Source organism: Protopterus annectens, chromosome 3.part1 (assembly GCF_019279795.1).
Source record: "Protopterus annectens isolate FY-2018-M chromosome 3.part1, PAN1.0, whole genome shotgun sequence".
NCBI lineage: Eukaryota > Metazoa > Chordata > Ceratodontiformes > Protopteridae > Protopterus > Protopterus annectens.
The window spans coordinates 668,954,322-668,978,826 of NC_056732.1; the positions used below are offsets into that span (position 1 = coordinate 668,954,322).

At 40.5% G+C, this 24,505-nt stretch overlaps 1 protein-coding gene across 1 annotated transcript in view; it reads right to left on the reverse strand.

The window, feature by feature from the left end:
• LOC122798247 (tissue alpha-L-fucosidase-like) overlaps positions 1-24,505 on the reverse strand; it is a 348,960-nt gene that overhangs the window by 141,188 nt on the left and 183,267 nt on the right. Inside the window, exon 4 of the mRNA XM_044067037.1 lies at positions 18,316-18,421. Coding sequence (XP_043922972.1) covers positions 18,316-18,421 — 106 coding nt within the window. The remainder of the gene's footprint in view (positions 1-18,315; positions 18,422-24,505) is intronic.

Genomic DNA, 24,505 nt, shown 5'->3' on the forward strand with positions numbered 1-24,505 from the left:
GTTGTACATGTGGGAGTGAATGACCTAAGACGTACCTCCCTGGACTAAGTGAAAAGGGACATAGAGGAGCTCTTGGATTATGTAGCCCAGGTGGGTATGACCCTAGCCCTGTGCAGTATCCTACTATCACCCAGAATTATACCACAGTACAAGCAGAAAATGATTGATTTCAGCAATTGGCTAAGTTTCTGGCGTCATTCTAAGGGGATCCCGTATCTGCCTGCCTGGGATGACATGACTGACTGGCCTTAATGCTTTGCCAAAGATGGCCTGCATCTGTCACCTCTGGGCTTCCGGATACTGGCCAAGGTTCTTGCAATACCTATAGTGCCTTTTTTAGGTGGTGTTCCAAAGACCAAATTACCACCGTAACAGCTACAAACAAATGCAATCTGAGGGTCATGCTACTCAGCGCTAGAAGTCTAAATCTCAAAACGCACTTGCTCGAAGCACTCCTTAAAATGGAGAACATCGACATTTGTGCTGTAACAGAGACCTGGTTCAAGGCAGCAGAAAGCAACCCTGCACTACCAGGCTATAACTCATTCTACACCTTTCGGCCCCAGAACTTGGAATGAAGCTTCAAAGGCAGTGGTGTTTCCATATTCATAAAGGATGTGCATACCTCCAGACTGGTAGTCCAACATAACACATCTGAGATACTTCAGGTGCAGCTAACATTGGGTAAGACAGTGATTCAGGTCTTAGCCTGCTATAGGTCCCCAATCATGTCCCAAGACTCACACTCCACGTTCCTAATCACCCTGGAGAATATTAGGGTCCAATCTAACATTCTCATACTGGGCAACTTCAGCTACCCCTCCAGTAACTGGGAAAGCTACTCCTGTACCAATATACTTGCTCAATGCTTTCTGGAATTCATTAATTCCAATGCCCTGGACCAGCTCGTTCTTACCCCCACAATAGGTAGCAACATCCTTGACCTGGTCATTACTAACATGGGCGACTGTTGCTCTACACCAATAGTCAACTCCTCCCTGGGTAGATCCGACCACAAACTAATCACCTTGGAAATTGACATCCCTCCCAACCCCCCCCCCAAAAGGTAACCACCATGAAAAACTTTTCCAAAGCTAACTTTGGGCTCCTAGAAATAGAGGTGGCTAACCTCACGGCACCCATGCAAATGGAGAATAGTTGCATGACCACTGAATCATACAACAATGCACTGTATGAACACGTACACAAATGCATCAATCTCGCCATACCCAATAGAACCAAGAAGTTCTCCTAAAAAAAAGGAAGCCAATCTGGTGGCCCCCTGCCATAAACAAACTCTACAACAGAAGGAGGAAACTGATGCGGAATAAGGTGAAGTCCCAAGACTGGAAAAACTCCCTAATCAGCCTCAACAAAAGATTGAGATCCCTCATCAAATCCTCTAATGCTAGCTATGAAAACAGAATTGCAGCAGATAGTAAAGACAACCACAATGCCTTCTATAGTTATGTAAAGAATCTCCACAGCAATACCCAGATTTGCTCTGAGCTACTGCACAATGATACCTCCTATACCAAGCCAATAGATTTTGCCAATATACTGGCCAACAGATTCATTGCCAACTTTACCCCTCTCTCCCCTCCCAAAGGACCAATTATAATACCAGTAGATTGCCAGGCACCCAGTATTACTGCTGCACAGGTTAAAACAGCACTGTCCAAAGCCAAGAATACAGCTTCTGTGGGACCTGACAATATCCCCGGCTGTGTTCTACATGAATTAAGAGTGAACTGGCACCTCACCTGTGTGCCCTGTTCAATCACAGCCTCACCTCAAGCTTTGTCCCTACCGAATAGTGCACTGCCACAGTCATTTCTCTCCACGAGGGAGGAGCGTCTACAGACCCCGGGAAGTATCGCCCCCATTAGCCTGACAAATCTGATATGCAAAGCTATGGAATGCACCATCATGGACCTAATAAACATGGATATAGCGAATCTCCAAACTCTGGATCCTACACAGTTTGGTTTTCTGAAGGGTAGATCATGCTTTCTCAACTTGGTTGACTTCTTTGAGTCAGTCACCAGAGCTGTGGATGAAGGCAAGGTGGTTCATACAGCCTACCTTTAATAAGCATACTGTTAAAGAATTGTTGTTGCCATGCAGAGAATATTTACATAACTACATAGCATATAAGCCTTAGGTATTGAAATGCATATGACAGTATTTGTAATAAAGCACAGGATTACACTATTTTCAGAAGCTCATTACATTTATTGGTGACTTGCAGTTATCTTTGCAGGCTTTACCCATAAACTAAACAGAATGCCAATCTATCATGTGTGGTCCATAACCTGTGCAGTAATCTTTTAAGCAATTTATCTTGAGCTTGTTTCTTGTTTACTGTTCATTTTTTTACTTTGATTATGTTTTCCCCATAAAACAAGTAGACAGTTGTCAGGCAGGTCTTTTTTGGACAAGAAACATTTTTGCAAATGGGATTGCTACTTTCAGCATGTTACTTAGTACTTTTATAAAGCTGAATGCAAATTATAATTAGAACTGCAGTGCAAGGAGAAGTGGTTTGAGTTGAGTGCTGCTTGTTTTTATACTTGATTTTGATTGGCATTCCAGTAATGTAGTTAAAAAGTAATTCATTTTTTATGCCTCACAACCTTTTTGTTTCCATCTAGATATTAAGCAAGCTGTCATATAGCCAATGCATTGAAATATTTTTTTTCTTCTACAATTCATTTTGTCTTGAGTGGAGTCTCACAATGACGGTTTGACACCCACGGCAGCGTATTTAATGTAAGCCCCAGTTTTTGCATTTTTATCATAGCTCCACCCCATTTAGTTGGTCACTCCCCTTCCAATTGGCCCAACCCATTTAGTTGTCTCCTGCAGCCCCCTTTGATTTGAAGTCACCAGCCGCCACTGCTCATATGTTCCACATTATGGAAGGTAGTGCTTCATATTCTGGCGATGAAAGGTCGAAAGCTATGAAAGCTGTAAAAATCAAATTAGTTTCCCTCACCATGCTAATGCCATATACTTACACAAGCTGCTAATTGCTTCTGTTTTCATTAGCTGTACAGTCTGGATTTCTGCTTCAAAGTGGACTGGAAAGTTGAGGGTCAGTTTACTTATTAAGCATATTTCTCTTTGTGCGGAAATAAGATACGTCAGTGTCAGTATATATTATCAAACCTTAGAAAATGGCAGTGGCAGCACCAATAGTGCAGCATTCAACTGTTCCCATTTTTGCCTCCATTCCTTGAAAAATTTGTGGTTTTGTGTCAAACTGGTGCTACAGTGATTAAATAATGACAGACTCCATATCTTTCAGGAAAAACGCATGTTAATGCAAACCTTGTTATTCCAGCAGCTTAACTAAGTATATAAAAGCAATGTTTAAAACGGGTTCCTGATTTTGGGTCCTTGTATCTAACTCAGGCTATAATTTAAAAAGACAGAAGGGGGGGGTTGTAATTTTCTGCTATAGATAACTTTGGCAGTAGTGAGTGGAAATACATTTCTAGGCTATTTCTGTACTTATTTGATCTTAGGCAAACATCTGAAATATACACTCATACAAGTGGCTGTAATCGATGGTCACATCTGTGTGTATGTTTGTGCAATGGGCACAGCTGCCAACCGATTTTGCCTCATATTTTGTTGTGTTCCTCATCATAAAATATGTGTGTTTTTTTTTTTTTTGCAGATTGATGTGCATTGCCGAGAATAAATACTGATAGGCATGTGAATTTCACACAGGCTTGTTAATGCAAAGTTCGACATTTCACCAACTTTCAAAATGTTTAAAATCATACAGTCTTCATACCTAATCTTAAATTCAAGTAAACTGTGGGGCAGGGGCTTGGGGGAGAGAAAGGTATGATACAGGGTAAGTGGTCTGGCTGGATAAAGACTACGGTGATGCTTAAGGGCCCCCAAAATGTCACAAATTGGGCCCTGCAGTTGCTAAGGCCAGCAGGGATGACAGGCACTGGAATTGGAATTACAGGCTACAAAAGAGCTTCACATTAACCCCAGTCTCAAAGAAAATTCTCTCTTTTTTATGCATAAGCACTTCCCCTCCTTTAAATAACAACCACAATATGAAATGTAGGCTACCAGTGAATCATTTGAGCAAACAACAGATTCTAAACATGACTTTCTGCACTGTCACCAATCTCAAAATACATGAACCTCTAGCTCATGATTTATTTAAACATTTTTAGGGATAAATCTTATTAGCTCACCAGCTGCTTGCTTAAACCTAACATGCCCAGTTATCTTAAAACTGATGCATAAAAAAAAATGTAAGCCAACAAGATATGGCAGCGATAAGATCAATATTTGCCTCCAAATGGAAAGATAATTGTGAGATTTCTTTCTCACATTAAACGCCAGAAAATGTAACTGTGACATGTTTCATGTTCTCCAATGACTGCTGCCCTGAACTGTCAACAATATTTACACAAATTTATGTAATTTTCTATGTACTTAAGCTAAAACTTGCTGAACTGCTATGTTCTCTAAAGTCACAGGTTTCCAGCTTTTAAAGCCGCTCCTCTTTTGTTTCTCTGCATGTATCATATATGTGTACAGTCATGTACGTGGTCACCTAATATGCATGTTTTGCACATTTCAGAGAATATGCATACTTTATTTACCCTTAAGATTCATGCTTGCATACGATGCCACACTGACTTCTTACAGATTAATTCAATCTTTATGTTTCACAATATGACTCCTTTTGCTGTATTTTTCACTATTAATAAACTGAAAACTAAAGATATGCAGAGACATTCACTAATTTAATCAGTTCCAGCACTACCTTTAGAAGACACCTACACATAAGATAAGGAAATTAAGTTCTGATATTTCTGAAGCAGATGCAATAGCAGCTAAATGTCAACTGAGCTCATAAGATGTGGTTAGTTTTAAATGATGGCACAAAAAGAACATGTGCAAAATATAATTCTGTGACTCACTGTGAGTAAGGAGTACTTATTTAGATTATTTGCAAATCTAAAGTAGGATGGGTGCATAAATAGTCATAATCGACAATTCCTCACTTTGGCACTAACCTCTAAAATGTTTCAGAAAAGAGTACAGTGGTTACTTTAATTCCAGCTAGACCCAAAAATCCATTCAGGAAACTACGTCTTCACCTGGGAAAACAGATTGTGGTTTCTTTCATCTTCCTTTCTGTGCTAATTTTTTTGTTTCTAGTTTTGAGAACAAAACATTGTCTTCAAAGCAGGACACAATTTGATGGAAACTGTGGCACTGATGATGTTGGTTGATGGCCATATTAAATAAACTAATAAAATAAAGATGCAAACAGATAGTTTGCATCACAATGGTAACTACAGGTTTACCTTCATAATGCCGATCACATTATGATCGACCCCGCTTCTGCGAATACTGAACTGCGACTCTTCAAAATTTCAAACACCAAATTTCCAACGACAAAATCTCGCCCCCTTTTTGACCCATGTTAGCACTGGTGTGGAGGTGTGGCACGGTCAGAAATGTCGAAATTTTAAGTTTTTCGACATTTGAAAGATTTTGCGGTTCTGGTTCCGTGGAAGCTGTTCGGTGATGTGGCCGGTCGATTATATGTGATCGACATTATGAAGGTAAACCTAACTACAACCTTGTGTGTGGTAGAAAATACTCTGCAGTTACCATACTGTGTAATACGTTTCAGTGTGACATAATATAATATAACTTGACACTTTGCAAAGTAATATTACTACAAAATATAAACACCTGCCCACTAGACTAAGACATGCTACTTTGGAAATATAAAGGGCTGTATTAGACTTAAATTTATAAAGGACTGTGCTAGTCTTGAATTTAAAGTTAAAAAATACATCCTTTTATATGTAAAAACATATCTTTCACACATTAACAACATAGCGAAATGTCTGACTTCACATGTACATTGAGCAGCGTTTAGAAAGTCCAAACCATCCGACATTTATGAATGCTACAGTGAGAAGTGTATTCATTTTACTTAGATCTGTTATTCTGTGTAAAGCACTGATGTATGAGAACCTTTTTCAGGTCAGCCCTGTGCTACAGAAGAAAAGCAAATATAATATTTACATAATGACAGAGGTAAATTAAAATACATTTGAAGGAGAAACATCAGTAGCATTAAAATAATCGAAAATACAGGCATATAATTACGAGACACACATCTTTGTAGTATAATACACTTAAAAAGGCAGTGTTCTTATTGCATAATGGTTACTATGAGGTGTTAGAAAAAGAAAAAAAATGGGGAGGGGAAGGGACTGGAAAAGATTTGTAGAACAGGTATGTAGTATGACCACTTTGGGAAGCTAAGAATAGGGGAGTTACTCAAATGCAGGACAACATGCGAGGGAGTTTGCAGCAAGACATCACACATAAATGAAATGACACATACTTAGTGCGGGAGTTAGCACAGAAGGATTGTACTGCAGAATAGTGAAGACTGGAGGCAGTAGTTCAGTGACAGAGTTGTTCCAAAAACGTGCACTTGGTTTCCTGCGTAAGGAATGTTTTACACTGAGAGTGAAATTGGAGGTACTGCTGAATGTCTTTTAGTGTAGATCAGAGAGATTCCAGAGTTTGAGATGTTAAATGAGATATGTTATGTTCAGTGCTGTGAAGGCTGGTCTTAGGAGTCTGTACAACTGGGCCTGACTATGTTATGTATGCAAGGTTGCATGATGAGGTTCTAGCAGTTAAACAGTATTAAAAGTAAACAGGTTTTGTTTTAGCGGTATAGAGATTATGCAGCCATGCAGTAGTTTTTGGACAGGAAGCCACCTGACATTCATTAGAATGTGGCTGTGGTGCCTGTTTTAGGTGAGAGGGTAATAAATCTACATATCTGCTTGCTGATTATTTGCAGTGTGGCTAGCTTTCTTTTAGAGGCTGCTACTACAACAGGTACATCATTCTTTAGCTCTGCTAGATGAGCTCCATTGCAATGGCTGCTCTATCTTCTGGGGAAAGAAAGTGCATTAGTTTAGGGACAAAAAAAGTGAATGTGTTAATTGTGATCTTGTTTTAGTGTAGCACTGGATCTTCAGTTTTGGATAAGCCACAGTCCTAGATATATGAACTGGGCTATGTTTGTAGTAGTCTGGTTGTTGTGAGTTACATTCCAATATATGGGAACTAAATATAGATATTGTTTGTTTCCAAACAGAATGGCTTTAGTTTTTTACAGGACTGGTTGGGGAGAGGTACTGAGCCAGGTAGATATGAGAGTTGGAGGTTGTTTTCATGCTCATATTTGATTGCTGTGGGGCAGAAGCTGGATTTGTATACGACTATGACATCTATATAGATGATGACTACAGGCTGAGGGTGGTTAGTGGGGATCTGGTTTATCAAAACAAAGAATAATATTGGGGAAAGAATGGAACTCTTTTGGACCCATTTGTTTAGGTTTGAGCTATTGGATGCCTGAAGTCAGTTCTGAGAAGTATCTGTTGTAAAGATAACTTGAACTTCACTGAAGAGCTCCAGTTCTGATGCCTCTTGCATTCAGCAGTGTGGGATGGTTCCTAGGTCAAAGGCATTTGTAATGTCACTGAAGACAGTATCAATTTATTCTTACTTTGTCTCAGCCTAGATGATTGCCTTTGTCCATGTTACAAAGTATATAAACAGTAACAGAACATATGGTGGTTGTGGTACTTCTACCAGTTAACAGTCCACATTACTGATGGGAAAGTTGGGAGTACAGGCATAAATATCTGCTTAATTAAAGCTACAGTCATTTTACTGATAGTTGGCCTGAGGCAGGGCAAATTGAAATATGTCTATAATCACTTGGAGTTGTGGGCTTAGAGATTTTGGGCAGGGGATGAACTACATACTGCACATTTCCAGATTGTTGGTGCTATGTTTTTGGTTAAACATATGTAAAATATCTGCTTTAGAGGTTAGCCTGAGAAACCATGGGCAAAGGCTGTCTGTGCAAGGGGAGGCTATATTTGCTCTAATATGGTGTCTCTCTGTTTTTGGGATAGGGATTTGAAACACAGGACAGAAGTGAAGAAAAGAGGTTAAGAGTTTAGTTAATGGGAAGTGAGAAGCTACTGAATTTAGGAAGTTCAGAGAACTCTTTCAGAAAATCAAGTATTTTGAGATAACCTGGATAGGAGTTAAGTGGTGTCAATGTTTCTTTGAGTAGATTTAAAGGTATGGCCTATGATATTACTGCTTAGATTATAGTAAGCTTTCAGAATGACTGTAAAAACTGCTGACAGGTGCAGCAGTGATGGGCTTTATGTTATCTAGTTCCTTTTTTGTCTAGGTTTTTAAGTAGTATGAATATGCCCATGTCCCTGTTGTCCTCTGGTAACTGAGACTTTTCCCCAATTATTGCAAACAGACTAAGTCTGTATGGAGCAAGAACTTCCTTAGCAATCTGCAAACTCTTTCCTAGTGTTATAAAGTCGAGGGTCAGATGAGCGCATGTATTTTGTAGCTGTGGGTCTTCACTAGCAGCTTTTTTAGGGCCATCACACATAGGTTCATAGGTAGGTACTAGGCTATCTGCCCGAGGGCATTTATAAGCCTAGCCAGAGTGTGTCAGCTTTCGCCACCCCATTGATTAATTAACTGAGCCTCTGTCAAGAAGAGCCAATGAAGTGATCCCAGGGGTGTATTTTCGGTTACCCATCCGCTCGTCAAGGTTTTTCTTGAAGAGTGTTAGTAAGGGGCTCTGCCTAATGTACTTAGGAATTTTGTTCCAAAGCATGGGGAGTCATCTATCCCTCTAGCATGTTCTATTTATTGTTGTGGCGAGGTTTAGCTCACTACAGCGAGTGGCTCGCAGTGACTTGGATTTCTTTAGGTGGAGCATGTCCATCAATTCTGAGTTGGACATGGCTTTGTAAGTCAGGCAGAGATCACTTCTGAGTAAGCGATATGCCACTGAGTACAGCTGGAGTTTTTTCAGTCGGGCTGCATAGGACATATGTTTGAGACCAGTAATCCTCTTGGTGAGGTATTTTTGTGGTCTTTCCAACTGTTGGCAGTGTCTTGTGAGGTACATCCCAAACGGGGCATTGTACTCTATGATGGGTCTGATGAGTGACGAGTAGAGGGACACTATAACCTCTTTATTTCTAGATGCGAACCCTTTAGTAATTAGATGGCCTACATAGAAGGATTTCCTAACTACTTTGGCAATACGATTGTCAAAGGAGAGATTACTAGCTACCTGGGCCCCCAGATTTCTTATTACCTCTTCTGTATTAAGGGGGCTGCCACCTATGTGGTAATTCATGGGTGTTTTGTTTTTCCCAAATGGGATGACTATGCATTTTTTGGCATTTAGCTTGAGACCATGACTTTGACACCAGGTGTCCATCTCAGTGACGCCCTTTTGGAGAATATATGACACCACACAGTAAAAAATAATCCAGAAAACGACTCAGCCAGTAAATCCAGTAGATTTATTTTCTTAACAGACTTCTCTTCTCTAGCGCCTCGGCAAAAGCCTTTAACAGAGTATAACAAGAACTATTTCTCATTCCATTTTATAATAAAAACAGTTCCAATTAAACAATTAAAAAAGCAATTAAAGCAACCATTTCCAATCCAGTTCTCTATTTAACCCCTTAGGGTATAAAGTATCAAACTTTAAAATAAATAATGCTTCTTTACATTGTAACTTATTTTTAATACATGTGCCTTTTTCACAATATACTTTTTCTAAAATTGTACCTATTAATTTCTTTCCATCACTATTATGATACTTTTTAAAATGTAAGCCTAATGGGCTTTCCATCTTTTCATTTTTAATATTTCTTAAATGTTCTAAAAATCTAACACGGAAACGTTTTTTTGATTCACCTATATAAAATAAATTGCACTCACATTTAAGCACATAAACAATACCTTCTGTGTTACAACTATAACTATCATTTACACTAAATTTCTTTCCATTTATTTTATCAAAAAAATGTACTGTTTGGTTACATATACTGCAGTGTCCACATGCTTTAAAACCACAATCAGATAAACATTTGGTTAATTTTACAGTAGGAAAAATGAAATAAGCATGTACTAACATATCCTTAATACTTTTTCCATGCTTATAAGACACCATAGGTCTTTGAGGTATCAATTCTCCTAAAGAAGGATCTTGTGTCAAATATTTCCAATAGAGCATAATTATTTTAACTAATTCCTCTGTATACACTCCATAAGTGGTCACAAAAAATATCTTTTCCACTTGTTTATTATGTATATTTTTATCTGATCTATATTGATACATTATTTGCTTATTACTTTGATTTTTTAATAACAAATTTTTCTTAGCTTGTTCTACATCTTCTGCACTATAATAAATCTGCTACAAGTTTGTTCAATTTCTAATTCTTTTTGTTGCCTATCACTAGTCAATCTTGAAATATGTAATAATTCATTGTAGGGAAGTGCTGATATCAAATGTGGTGGATGACAGCTTGTCCCATGAATAAAGTTATTAACACCCTCAAATTTATGATGGACTGATGTCACCACTTCATTGTTTTTTACTAACAGATTCACATCTAAAAATGTTACTTCATTTCCCCACTGAGCTCCATCAAACTTTATACCAAAATTATTACAATCTAAATCTTGAATAAATTTAAGTACACTGGAACTACCCCCTTCACACAGAAAAATCAAATCATCTATATAACGATAGTATTTTATCACATGATTTCGAAAAAAACACATCCTATATAGGAATTCTATTTCAAAATAATAGGTACAATTTTAGAAAATGTATATTGTGAAAAAGGCACATGTATTAAAAATAAGTTACAATGTAAAGAAGCATTATTTATTTTAAAGTTTGATACTTTATACCCTAAGGGGTTAAATAGAGAACTGGATTGGAAATGGTTGCTTTAATTGCTTTTTTAATTGTTTAATTGGAACTATTTTTATTATAAAATGGAATGAGAAATAGTTCTTGTTATACTCTGTTAAAGGCTTTTGCCGAGGCGCTGGAGAAGAGAAGTCTGTTAAGAAAATAAATCTACTGGATTTACTGGCTGAGTCGTTTTCTGCCCTTTTGGAGAATGTCTGTGTCAGCCGGTGAGTCAGTTATGGCTCCCAGTTTGCAGTCATCGGTGAACTTGGTTAGCCACAGTCCTCCTGTGCTTGCCTGTACTTCTGAGAAGTATATGCCGAACAGCAGGGGTCCCAGGACCGAGCCTTGTGGGACACCACTTGTGACTGGTTTAGAGTCAGACCTGGAGCCCGCTATTCTTACCGTGTGAGTTCTGTCTGTAAGCCAGCTGGCAACCCATCTCGTGACATAGGGGTTTATGTTCAGGCTGGTGAGTTTTTCTATAATTTCCAAGTGGGGAATGGTGTCAAAAGCCTTGGCGAGGTCAAGGTAGGCTGTGTGAACTACCTTCCCCTAATCTATGGCCTTGGTGACTGTCTCGAAGAAGTCAACCAGGTTTAGTAGGCATGATCGTCCCTTAAGGCCGAACTGGGTCGGGTCAAGTGTTTGGAGGTTCCCAATGTCTTTGTTAATGAGTTCCATGATGATGCGCTCCATAGCCTTGCAGAACAGGCTAGTCAGGCTTATGGGGTGATAGTTACCAGGGTCAGTTGTGGCCCCTCCTTTGTGGAGTGGAATAACCGTTGCTGTGCGCCACTCTATGGGCACGTAGCCTGTTGAGAGGCTGAGGTTGAACAGTGTGTTTAGGTGGGGGGGGTTAGTTCGTTCTGTAGTTCGTGCAAGACGCAGCCTGGGACACCATCTGGCCCCATTGACGCTGTGCTTTTGGCTTTTGAAAGGGCTGTTTTCACCTGTGCGTCTGTGATTTCTGGGACACTACACTTTTCCGGTATTGTTGTGGGCCCTTTTGGGGTGAGAGTGGGGTGAAGTTTGCACTGAATCTATCTGCCAGGATGTTGGCAATATCAGTGAGCTCAGTATATTTTGTGCTATTTTGCACTAGCTCAGAGGATATCTGCGAGTTGTCACTTAGATTCTTGACATAGCTAAAGAAGGCTTCGTGGTTATCTTTCGAATCCTTGGCTATTTTTCATTCGAAGTTAGCCTTGGAGGATTTTATGAGGGACCTTAGTTTCTTACTGATACTGATCAGAGATGTCTTTCCTTCTTGGGATTTGCTTTTTTTCTGAACTAGTTTCCTCCTTCTATTGTATAGCCTGTTTATGGCAAGGGTCCACCAGACTAGTTTCCTTCTCTTAGGAGAATGAGTCTTGGTTTTGCTTGGGATGGCATGATCCATGCATCCTTGTAGGTGCTCATAGAGTGCATTTGTAAAGGCTTCTGCATCATGCGCTGCGTTATCCTTTACCGTGGGGGCTGTGAAACTTACCACCTCTGTCTTAAGTAAGGTGAAGTTTGCTTTGGAAAAGTTTTTTACTGTGGTTTCCTTAGTTGGGGGTGGTGGTGGGGTGTGGACATCCATAGTGATTAGTTTATGGTCTGATCTAACCAGTGATGGGTTGACCTCTGGTGTGGAACACCTGTCACCCATGTTGGTGATGACCAGGGTCCAATATGTTTTCATCTCTGGTAGGGGAGTTTACCAGCTGATCCAGGGCATTTGAGTTGATAAATTCCAGGAAGCGCAGGACCTGGGAGTTTGTACTTGAGTAGTTTTCCGAGTTAACGGTAGGGTAATTGAAATCATCCAATATCAGGGTGTTCGGTAGGACCTTCATGTTTTCCAGTGTCTCTAGAAAGGCAGAGTGTTGGTCCTGGGTCATGGAGGGTGATCTGTAGCAGGCCACAATTTGTATTGCAGATTTGCCTGATGTTAGTTGCACATGGATGATCTCGGAGGTATCATGCTGCACCACTAACCTGGAGGTGTAGGTATCCTTGATGAATATGGAATACACCCCCTCCTTTTGTTTCGGTCCATGTTCTGTGGCTGAAATGTGTGGTATGAGTTGTAGCCCAGTAGTGCTGGGGTGCTCTGTGGAGCCTTGAACCAGGTTTCAGTTACTGCACAGATGTTGATGTTCTCCATACTGAGGAGTGTTTTGAGTGCATACATTTTGAGATTTAAACTCCTGGCATTGAGTAGCATAACCCTCATTTTTTTATTTGTGCTGCTTACAGAGGTGGGTTTGACTTTTGAGCCTTGCCTAAAAAGGCACTTTGGGGGCAGCAACAGCCTTGGCCAGTATTCGAAAGCCTAGGGGTGACAGGTGCAAACTGTCTCTTGCAAAGCAACGAGGCCTGTCGAGCATGTCGTCTCAGGCTGACAGACACTGGATCCCCTTTGAATGACACAAGAAGCTTAGCCAGTTGTTGAAATTGATCACTTTTTCTTTATACTGCGGTATCATTCTTGGTGAGGGCAGGATGCTACTCAGGGTCAGAGTCATACCCGCCTGGGCTACATGATCAGAGAGCTCTTCCATGTCTCTTTTCATGTAGTCCAGGGAGGTACATCTGAGGTCATTCACACCAACATGAACAATGACAGAGTCATATTTGTACTTGTTCTGGAGTGACCTGAGTGCTTGTGTTATGTGGCGGATTCTGGCTCCCGACAGGCAGCTAACAGTAACCTTCTCCTTGTCCAGCCTAGTGAGTGGGATGTCAGTGTGCTTGACTATAGAGTCACCTATTACTAGTGTGTTAGGTATGTTATTTCGCTTCAAGGGCTGTGATTGTGCGGCACACTGATTTTGTGTTTTATGTGTTGTCTGGTTTGTAATGGAAGGTGCAGGTTTTTTGGGTGTCTGCTTTGGAGGTCTCTGATGCTTTTACAGGTTTTTATTTAGAGCCTCCGAGTATGATTTTGTGTATTTATGTGTATTTTTTGCCAGTGCTGGTTTAGTAGGTCTGTGTGAGGCTGGAGGTGTGGTGCAAGTGTTAACCTTCTCCTCATGACTGTCTGTTCCAGTCTTGGGTAAAGATACCTTAGCCTCCAGTTTGGCTGTATAATTGCATCTCTCACATATGTTATTGTTTTATGGTAGGAGGAGAGGGCTGTCTGTGTACATGAGGCAGTTGTAACATTGCCTCAGGACACCCAGGTTCACCAGCTGGACTGGAGAGTATACCTGAAATTGCCCTTTGGTCATGTCTGAATAGTAGGGTGAGCTGCTTAGTCACTTGGTTGGTGAGGGGTGAATAATGAGCCTTGACCTGCTGGGCAATCAAGTGTCGGGGTATATTAGTGCTTGCTATTAGGTCTGAGCAAGTGCTGGACTGTAAGAAGCTTTTTAAGTGCTTAGGTTGAGAGTTAGACTACTTGAGAGAAAAACTGAAGAGGAGACTTGGTGGAGCCGGGATAAATTTAGCCCTAGCTAACTGGCACTGCCCGGACGTGCGAAACCGTGCAAATGTGTTTTTTTACAGCAGGGAAATGAAAGAGAGAGAAATTAGCCCAAAATGGCCCACAAACTACTAACTTCTGGGCTGGAACCACTCCTCCGAGGACAGATGGCTGCTCAAAGCTCCCTCTCTCACAGGTGAACAGAGAAACCTCCCTCTATCCAAGTAAGGTATGGGAAACTCAGAAAATTGTAACAGCCCTGAATTCAGCACTTAGCCTAAAAACTGGACTATACTAGCTTAGAAAGGTGGGAAACAAGGAAATTTTTTTTTTAATAGATAAGGCAAAAACAGTAAAAATATACTTTAAACAGCTTTAAACGACTACAAACAGTAAAAAAATACACTTAAAACAGCTTTAGATGACTACAATCAGAAAAGGCTTTTAAACAAATTACTCAATTAACCAGTAAAAAAATCTCAAAACTGAGCCCTGTTCCAGTAGTCTTCAATCAGACAAGTTCTAACTGCACACTCCTGCCACTGGGGTGCAGGGGAACCTTCTCCAAAAAATAAGGCCTGGATTAGTGCTCAAGGTATACAAACAAAGCTAGATTCAGCAGGCTTGGATCTAGTCTATGCTACAGCAAACAAGGTGCACCAATTTCAGTAAGAAACAGTTCAAATATGCAAGCACTATAAGCCTTTAACATAAGGATGAATGCCCAGTTAGTCAGCTTTAGTTCTAGTTGTAGTTTTTGTTGATTTTGATCAAATAGTGACTAATTGGGGGTGTTTTCTTTTACTTGCTATGTAACAGTTAAATAGTATGAAGTCGTTGTTACTGAAGAAGGGTGGCAAGATGGCTCGAGCACTGATTAGGTTAGAACTCTTTATAATGACTAAGTCTGTTATCATTTTAAAAAGGCAGTTTTCAGTTAAAAAGAATATCTGCTACAAATGGTGCTAGAATCTTTATGTTGATATCTCCTAGTCTTGGAAGGATTGCAGATGGTTTGGCTTCTGTTACCAGAAGATGTTTTACGTTTATCGGCGGAGAATGATGGAAAAGGTAGGCTATTGCTAAGTTCTGATTGGGGTTTCTGGACAGAGAGTCTCAGAAAGCCAGTTGACAGCTCCATCACTTGTTGTGTTAGACAGAGATGTTTGCTGTATTTTGAAACTGTTTTTATAAATTAGAAGGCTGATTCCCCTTGCTTTTTCCATAATGAAGTTGTATTTATAACTTAGGAAGTAGAAATTCAGGTTATGTGAGTCATCTCACACCCACAACTCTGTTGTAGTTAAGAAGCCTAGTTTATGCTCATGTAGAATGGAGTGAAGCTGTTCTAGATTATTTTGATGCTGTTGGCATTAAAAATTATATATTTATTGTGGTATTCTCACGGTGAGTGGTGGTACTATGATGGAATTGGTCATGGACGGTTTGCAAAGGACCTAAGTTTTATTTTAATTTCCAGTAGAAACTATCTTAGCAAGGTTGTGAGTTTGGAGTATATTGGTGGATCATATATGTTCAGGTTTTGGAGGATGAAGAGGGAAAGAGCTTGTGATGAGGTAAGAGAATTAAGGGAGTGGGGGTTGTACTGGATTTAGCGCCATGCATTCCTGTGGCTGGTGGTAGGGAGGGGGGTGCTGGATTTAGGGCCATACATCCCTGCGGCTGGTGGCAGGGGGACATGAACAGGGTTGGCAATACAACTGGGCTTTAAAACAGGATCAATACCATGAATGTTGCCTGGTGTCTGAGTGGTTGGGATGCATTGTTTGTTTTAATATGAAAGACAGGGTTAAGAGATGCAGTAAAAGGTTAACACGGTGAAAGAGTGGTGAAACAAGAGTTAAGCAGCACTTAATAAAACAGTAAACATCACTGGTGGGAAACAGTAAAGACAAGGTTATAGAGTATCGTATAATTTTATGGTGCTGGAAATAAATTAGGGTTTTGTGGATGGAATGTTAGTAAAATCATATTGTTAGTCTGCTTTATTCTATTTATTTTGGGGGGGGGGTGGAAGTTGGTGTGGGTATGTCACATGTTAGTCAGGAAACAATTATCCGTGAATCTGCAAAATGGTTTAGATTGTCTTTAACCCACATATACTTTTATAGCACTAGGAGTTTGTGTATGATGTACTGTTATAGGAGTTTTGCATTTTGACTTTGGGGAATGTTTCTTATACTGAAGTAGAGTTATAATAGTTGTGGATTATTTCCTTGTTAAGGAGGTAAGGTTTAGGTGTCAGTTGTGAGATTGATATTTTTAGACTGTACATGTAGTAAGGGTTGCACTGGTTGGGGAATAGGGGTGAGAGAATAACAAAGCAGGCCACACCTCCTGGGCAGCAGTAGACAGTCAGTTTGCATATGAGTGGAACAAACAATAGTACAGTGGTGAAAGCAGGTAAGAAACATCTAAGACAGCAAAGCAATTAATTTACATTAACATAAAAAGAAAAAAAAAAAACAGAATTAAAATATTTACAAACAGATGCCTGATAGTATTGCATAATAATTATGAAGCACTGCACAGGTCCCAGGGAAAGACCAGGATTGCTAAGGACCTGAGAGCAGGTGGAACAATGCCAAAATCAGCATTTATGGATACAGTGCAGTTACTTTACAATTCTAAAAATAAAAATGTATTTCAGTGTAGAGGAGAAAAGAAAACAGTTGTACAATATTATGGATTCCTGGACAGGAAGAATATTTCTAAACAGAAGTATGTGCTATCAAACTTAAGTACACCAATACAAAATTATCAGGGAGAAAATGTACTAATACATATTCATTACTGCACTGAAGCTATAGGCAGGACATTGCAGACAAGGGCTACCCCTTCCATTTACTAGAACTGAATATGCCTAGCCACAGTATTGCTTTGAGGGTTTGATGGAGAAACCTAGCAGTAAAGTAACTTGAGAACATCACTGAATTCAGCCAAAAAACATATGGGTGTATCAAGGAACAGAGAGACAAAGGGAACTTGGTACTTACGTATTATTGCAACCAGATTTGTAATGTTGTGTAATTCCCAGAAATAGAGCCACAGCTTACTTACTTTTCGTGAACTAAACCTGGATTGCTGTTTATTTTACCATTACCTACTGAGCATGATAGCAAATGTTTAACACCAACGAAAAAATTATGAATTACACGACGTTACAAAGGTGGACACAATATGCTTCCAGAAGCAAGACTTGTGAAGCACTTCTGGTTACGAAGCATTACATTACATGCCTGCTGCAAGCAATCACTAACACTCATACTACTTTTATTCAAATAATGTCATCTGTGTTTCCAGCAGGAATGCCATGATCAGGTGGTTCTTCACACACCATCCTCACAAGTTTGAACATCTGTTTCAGGTTCACAGAACCCAGACCTTGACATTTCATGCTAACATATCCAGAGTGACTTCCTTGCAAGCTGTTGTTTCCATTCTGCGTCTGTAATGCACACCACTGATGAAGAGGATTTTCTAAAGATTTTCTCTCCCTCAAGCTGAGGCAAAGTTCTTAATTTGTAATAAGGACTTTTGAACAACACCGTAGACTTTCTCATGCCCTCGTTTTACTTGCAGTTTCCGAATTTCGTGCCCACAAAAATCTGGTTGTGATAATACGTAAGTACCGGGAACTTCAGGGATGAACTAGTTACCAGTGAGAATGCCTAGACATTAGCAAAAAAGGCAGGCAGAGAAAAGTGTGTGCTTGATTAGTAAAGGTAGTTGAGGGAAGAAATGAATCATTACCACAGCAAACGACATTACCTGCCAGACAAGTCAAACAAAGTATGCAGGACAGGGTGCAACTGCAGATACTGACTGCAATGTGAAAATAGGAAATTGAATGTTGTTAAGAGGTTTTCATGAAGAAAACAATAACACACACAAAAGAACAATGCAGGTCTTTGAGTGGTAAGGGAGGATACTTAAACATTAAAAGTGTAACAATTGCAACTTTGCTTCAGTGATATAATTTGTCACCTAAACCAAAAGCTAAAATCAACCATATCATGTGATCATTTACCTTGACAGGGCTGGAGTTGTAAAGCCAGGCTAGGAAATCAGTTGCATTCCAGTATGTGTCCTCTACCTCCCAATCACCATCTGACCAAATCACTTCGGGCTTATACCTACGATGTACAAATGGGACATTTCATTAGTAATTATAAAACTTCTTTGGAGTAAAGTAAAAGTTTAGAACTAGTCATGCCCCCCGCCAGACAAAGAAAGATAATTCATTCTTTTTGATTTGTTTCCTAAGTTGCCTATAGCGACTCAAATAAATACATTTAACAAGCAAGAAGTTTGTTTAAATTAAAAATAAAATGAGACAGAATTTAATTTAAGTATAAAAAATACAAAGCCCACTTTAAAAAACACATTCACAAATGCATGGCTGGACAGACACACACACGTGCATGCATGTGCAAACACACAGACATGCGCGCACACACAGACATACACATTATAACTGGACTACCATATTTTCTCTGAAACTCTCCCCTGGTTTCTGCTGACATCAAGAAACCAGGAGATGGATGGCTGGTTCAGGGAAACATATGACATCATATTCAGAAGGAAGCATGCATTTTCCATAAGTGATTGTGAAAGACAAGACATGGTTTCCTATTATCAGGGCTTGAAACCCTGAGATGTATTGCACAGAGATGGCAAAATCTTAAAAGGAAACAAACTTCAGTGATGCTGAGCTAGTAGTAGGCTGTAAAAGTGGACGTACAAGCCTGTTCTCCATGAAATTTATGTCCTACTGTGGGGGCAGAGATTCAGTACTCCCTTAGCAGTCTGTTTGACTAGCCAGGGTGGGGCCATAAACTCTGCTGCTGACCAAGGTTTTATGGTGTATCTCTCCACTCAAACCAAGAATTATTTCCAGTCACAGGCATATGCCTGCAAATTCAAAGACCTATTATCAACCTCAATCACTTCCAAGATCACCACCATCAACTCTGGTGGAACAAGGGGGACACATCAGTAACTAGGCCCCGAGAAGGAACTAGCTGTACCCTCAACCATGGGGAACATCCCTGAATAGGACTGAGAGAGTTTCCTACATCATGAAAGTTATCATAGTGTGAAAATGTCATCTTGACTATAACAGAGTGGGAAGAATGATCTTTGTTCCTTTTCTGTAATGTGTGGAATCAGTGAGAAAGGCATGAAAAACTACAGGAACCTCTCATGCCAAAAGATAGACAAATTACCTACAGTCACTTCCCCTAATCATCAGAATAGTGGAAGGCCACATACTCTTGAGTGGCACATTGGTCAGTTTCCAGAATGCCCGACAAGACCTTGGCCTGATGGTGTTCCTGAATCAGGAGCTTCAGAAGAGGGAATCCAGATGCAGCTCAAAACATCCGCTAGCTCATTTACTTTCCCAAGGATATAAACCATTGACAGAAAGAGGTCTCTTTCTATGGTCATGAACAGTGGTTCCCTGGAAAGAGAATATGATGTGGAGTAATCTTGCTTTTCAACAGGCTGTCTGACTGGATGAGGAAAGGCACTGGAAGCAACTATTCCCTCAAGGCCTTCTTGGTCAAAGGCACTGCTCTGAGTTGTAAATGGTTTATATGGATCTCTTTTGAGTATCCACAATGCATATACAGTGTGGATGCAGAAGTGAGTTCCTCAGCCTACAAGGGAAGCATATGTCCTCACGGCTTGTGACAGGCTTGGCTGCAGAGACAAATGCCCACCAAAGAAAGCCCAGCAATAAGGGGTTGATGCTAACAAAAGGTCCATGAGACTCTGAAGACACTGAAGCTTTAAAGTTAACTGCAAATCCTACATCTAAAAGTGAGTGAACAAGATCATGAAGCACATGAATTCCATCAAGCAGGGAAGGCAGAGTAAAGTCCAAGTTGGACAGTGTGTTACATCTTCATCCTGGAGACCAATGCTATGATCGCCTGAGCCCTCACTAAGAGCAAGAATGGATGACCATGGACAATTTCAACTCTGCCCAGATAAAGGGCATCCTATAAACTGCAACCAGAATGGACTTCTTCCAATTTGTGGTAGTCCTTAGAAACTATATCCATGGAAGTGGCAACAAGACAGTCACCTCTAGGAAGTTTGTGAGTTAGTCATCCAGGTATGGAACTTCAGGAGACCCTTCTCTTGCAAATCTTCAATCACTACAATCAAAATTTTGATGAAGACTGCAGTTGTTGAGGAAAGCTTAAATGACTACATACTGTACCAGACATAATGGCTATAAAGACAGAAAGAGTCTTCTGAGTGGGCCCCAGAGTCTGATGAGCCAAAATGTATTGTATACACCATGTTTAACAAAACCAGCCATGCACTCTCAGGGAGCAAGGTGCTGATACCATGGTGGGTGACTGCTTGGACCTAAAAGTATTACATGTGCTGGTTAAAATTAAGTTCTACAATGAGACAGAACTCATCCACCTCTTCAGGTTCAGAAAAAGTCCACCAGTAAAACCCCTGATCTTCCCTTTTGAGGGGAAAAGTCTGCAAGCTTCAGCATGCATCTAAAGGTGACCATGTGTAGACTGCACAGTTAACTTCAGAAGGTATTCCAAGGCCGGGCGAACTTGGAGTCCCCCCCCCCCCCAGCGTTAGCCCAAAACTGCAGTAAGGACTGCTGTGGGCCCACCACAGGAATCAACAACCCAGGCAAATCTGCTTGCACCAGAGACAGCAAAACTTTAGGACATTTAAGGATGTCTCAGTCATATACATAGGAGTCATCTTCCTTCTTTGTGGCTGCCCAAATTCTGTGAGGTGAAGGGATGGAAGTGGCAGAAGGGGGTTCATAAGGCCCTCCAAGGTGAAGACTTGCTTCTGCTTCAAGAGGTCTTTAGCCAGGTCACAGTCATGCCGGAGAACATATCCCCCAGCAAACAGGCATCCATGATTTTGTTCCTGAGCTCCTCCTTTAGGGAGAAGAATCTCAGTCTAGCTATCATAGGCTGTATCTGAAGTACCAGCACAGTCAAAATTACAGTGAGCATAAGTATCCTAGTGTGGAATATGTGGTCAGTCTCATGAGGACCTTCCTGCAGTCCAGTATCCAGGAGGTTCTCTGGCTTATCCTGTACCTTCCTTGCCACATGTTGCTGGAAAGGGGGGGGGGGCAAATGAAATGAATGGTTGAGTGCATAAACTCCAACACACCACAGAAGCATAACCTCTTTTACTGACTTCTTCTGACTGTAAGGGGAAGCTTAGTCCATAACCTTGGAAGGTGTTGTGTAATGTATCTGTCAAATTTCTTCTAGTACTGATATTTATTCTTAGTCGTATGTCCCCTTCTGATGTTAACACACCAAGTGGTACACTACAGGTGCAAACTCTCAAACAGAATCAGTACAGACACTGTCTTGTAGACTGGAGTGATATACCTTTAAGGACCCTATATGAAACAGAATACAATTACTGAAGCCTAGCTGAATAATTCAAGTTTCTCAGCCCTATGTTTTTTCTAGTAAAAGATTATAGTTTTTCAAATTGTTTCAGGTGGCCCGTTTTAAAACTATACATGCAGTGTTGTTTTCAATAATGGATTGGACCATAAAGGTACAAAATTGTGGAAGGAGGGTAAATTGTTGCATTGGACAGCCCGGTAAGAAAGGATCTAGCAGTATTGTTAAGTACATAACTTTTATTTCCTATTCATTCAGTCTGTCTGATCAGATGTGTTGTTCAGAATCCAAAGCTATAGAACTCCTGGGTGATATCATGACAGACGACCCCTCAGAATGGAATCACCAAAGGATGCTCTAGCTCTAGAAATGCAAACCAGTTTGTAGTGTTTGATGAAGGTATGCACTGAAGACCAGGTGGCTGCTTCACATATGGTGTGCAAGGAGTGCAGTCTAAGAAGGCAGTAGAAGTGGCCATGACTCTAATACAGTGGGCTTTAGGTCTGCATGACAATGGTTTGTTCTGTAATTAGTAAACAAAGGAGATGCAACTGGACAACTACCCACAGATAGTTTGGGTACCTCTTTGCCAGTTTGTTCTGTGCAAATGAAAGGAATAGTTGCTCATCTTTTTGGATGAAAGCAGGCCTATGAAAGTTAAAGCAAAGTTGTTGTCAGTGAATGTCTAACGTGCAACAAGTACTTCCATTTGTTTTGATAGATGGGGAAAAAAATTGACAATGAAATGGGTTATGAGATATTAAGTTTTGAAACAACCTTGGGAACAAAAGAGGAGTTAGTTCTCATGGTTACCCTGCCTTTGTGAGAGATGAGATAAGGGGAGACTAAACAAAGCATGAAGTTCTGAAATCCTTCTGGCCGAGGTAACTGCTACTGGAAAAATGGTCCGTTAAGACAGAAACTTGAGCTCTGTTGTTGCTGAAGGTTTGAAGGAAGACTGTTATGTCTTCCAAAATAAAATTCAAGTCCCACATTGAAAATGGGGCTTTAACCGGTAGGCATAAAAGAAAGGCACCTTTGAGGAAGGCTTTGCATAATTATGAGAAGCCAAGGAAGGATTCTGACAGCCAATACAAAAAGACAAAACTGCTGCCAACTAATGCCAGAAAAACTGGAAATGGAGTGAAAGAGGGAAGAGAAAAAACACAAAACATCTGGAAAAGAGGCTGAAAAGGGATTAAGATTTTGAGTACCAGCCCAAAACTGCAAATCTCTTCCATTTACTATGACAGATTTTATCAGTGGACAGTTTCTGAGAGGCTGTTAGAGTATTGGCCATATCTTGGAGAAGGGAATTATCTCTTGTCATCAATGGATTTGGAGAACCCTTTTGGTTAGTTTCAGACTGGGAAGGTCCAGGTGAGGCTTCCAGGAGGGCTGATTTATGAGAGCTGGAATTAGATCTAGGATCCAAAGAGGTTCTCTCAGAAGGGGCTTCAATAGAGGGAATCTTATCTATCTGGGCCAAATGGGGCTATGAGAATGACAGTCTCCTTGCACCTTAAGGCTGTCTGCAGGAATATGGTTATTGGGGGAAGGGGTGGATACATATAAAGCAACCTGGGTGGGTCAGTGCTGAGGCAGAGCACCCTAGGGGGTGTCCTGGAAAAGGAATCATGGCAAAGAAGTTGCTGCATTTGGTGTTGTACAGGATGGCAAGGAGATCACAGCACAGAGTGCCCCAGTTACTAAATATCTTTTTGACAATGAAAGTTGTGAATTGCTGAGAGTAGGGTAAAACATTTCTTTAATACTCCACAAGCAAACAGTATAGGCAAGCATTCTCACAGTTGCCTGCTTCCTCAGACCTTAACTTTTTTTTGCTGCAGCATATACTTTTTTTGGTTTGTCTTATACCAGTGGCAGTCTATATTTTTTACAATCTTTTTGACAATCCCTGAATTGTGGAACCACTCAAAGCACTGTTAAGACTTGTGCTGAGCCTGTCTACCAAGCCAATGAACCAATGAGTGCTGCTAGGAGGAAAGAGTGACAGTTCATTGCCCATTGCAAGGTCTCATGATTTTGCAACATAAACGGTAGGATCTGGTTCCCCCTTGCTTGTTAATATACCAGATAACAGTCATTCTGATTGTTTGAATGGAAATAACACCACAAGAAAGGTAGTTCTGAAGTTTCTGCAAGACAAGGAGGACTGATCTCATCTCTAGGACACCTATGTGAAGACTGGCCACATTCTCTGTCCAAAGACCTTGGACCATCCTCCCTTCTTAATGCCCCACTCCCCACCCCATGGTAGTGGTGGCCGTGGTCACTGTCACTTACAGTGGGGGAACAGGGAACTTGGAAAAGTTATTCTAAGTATAAGAGCATAGTGCTGCTCCACCAATGAAGGTGCTCCCTGCACAACTGGGTAAGAATTACTGTCTTGAAGAGAGGATGGCATAACTAGGACCATCAGGATTACAGCAGCCACTACACAATTTTCAAGTGATACAAGGCAAATTGGACCATTACTACTGAAGATGCCATGAGGACCAAGGCTTTGAGTACTACATGTGTGGTAAGTTAATTTGTCAGAAGACGTGTTTCCTCAGTGGAGCACAGTCGTCAAATCCTGTCCTGTGAAAAACAGACAATGGAGAAAGCTGTATCTAGGTGACACCCCAAGAAGATTAGATGTAGGGTGTATTTCAGCACCAAGAAATAAGTGGTAACTTCTTCTTGGTGCTGAAATACACCCTGGTTTAAATGAAACTATCAATATTAAGTGTACACTCAAATGGTATAGTTAAACATTCATATATTCATGCATGC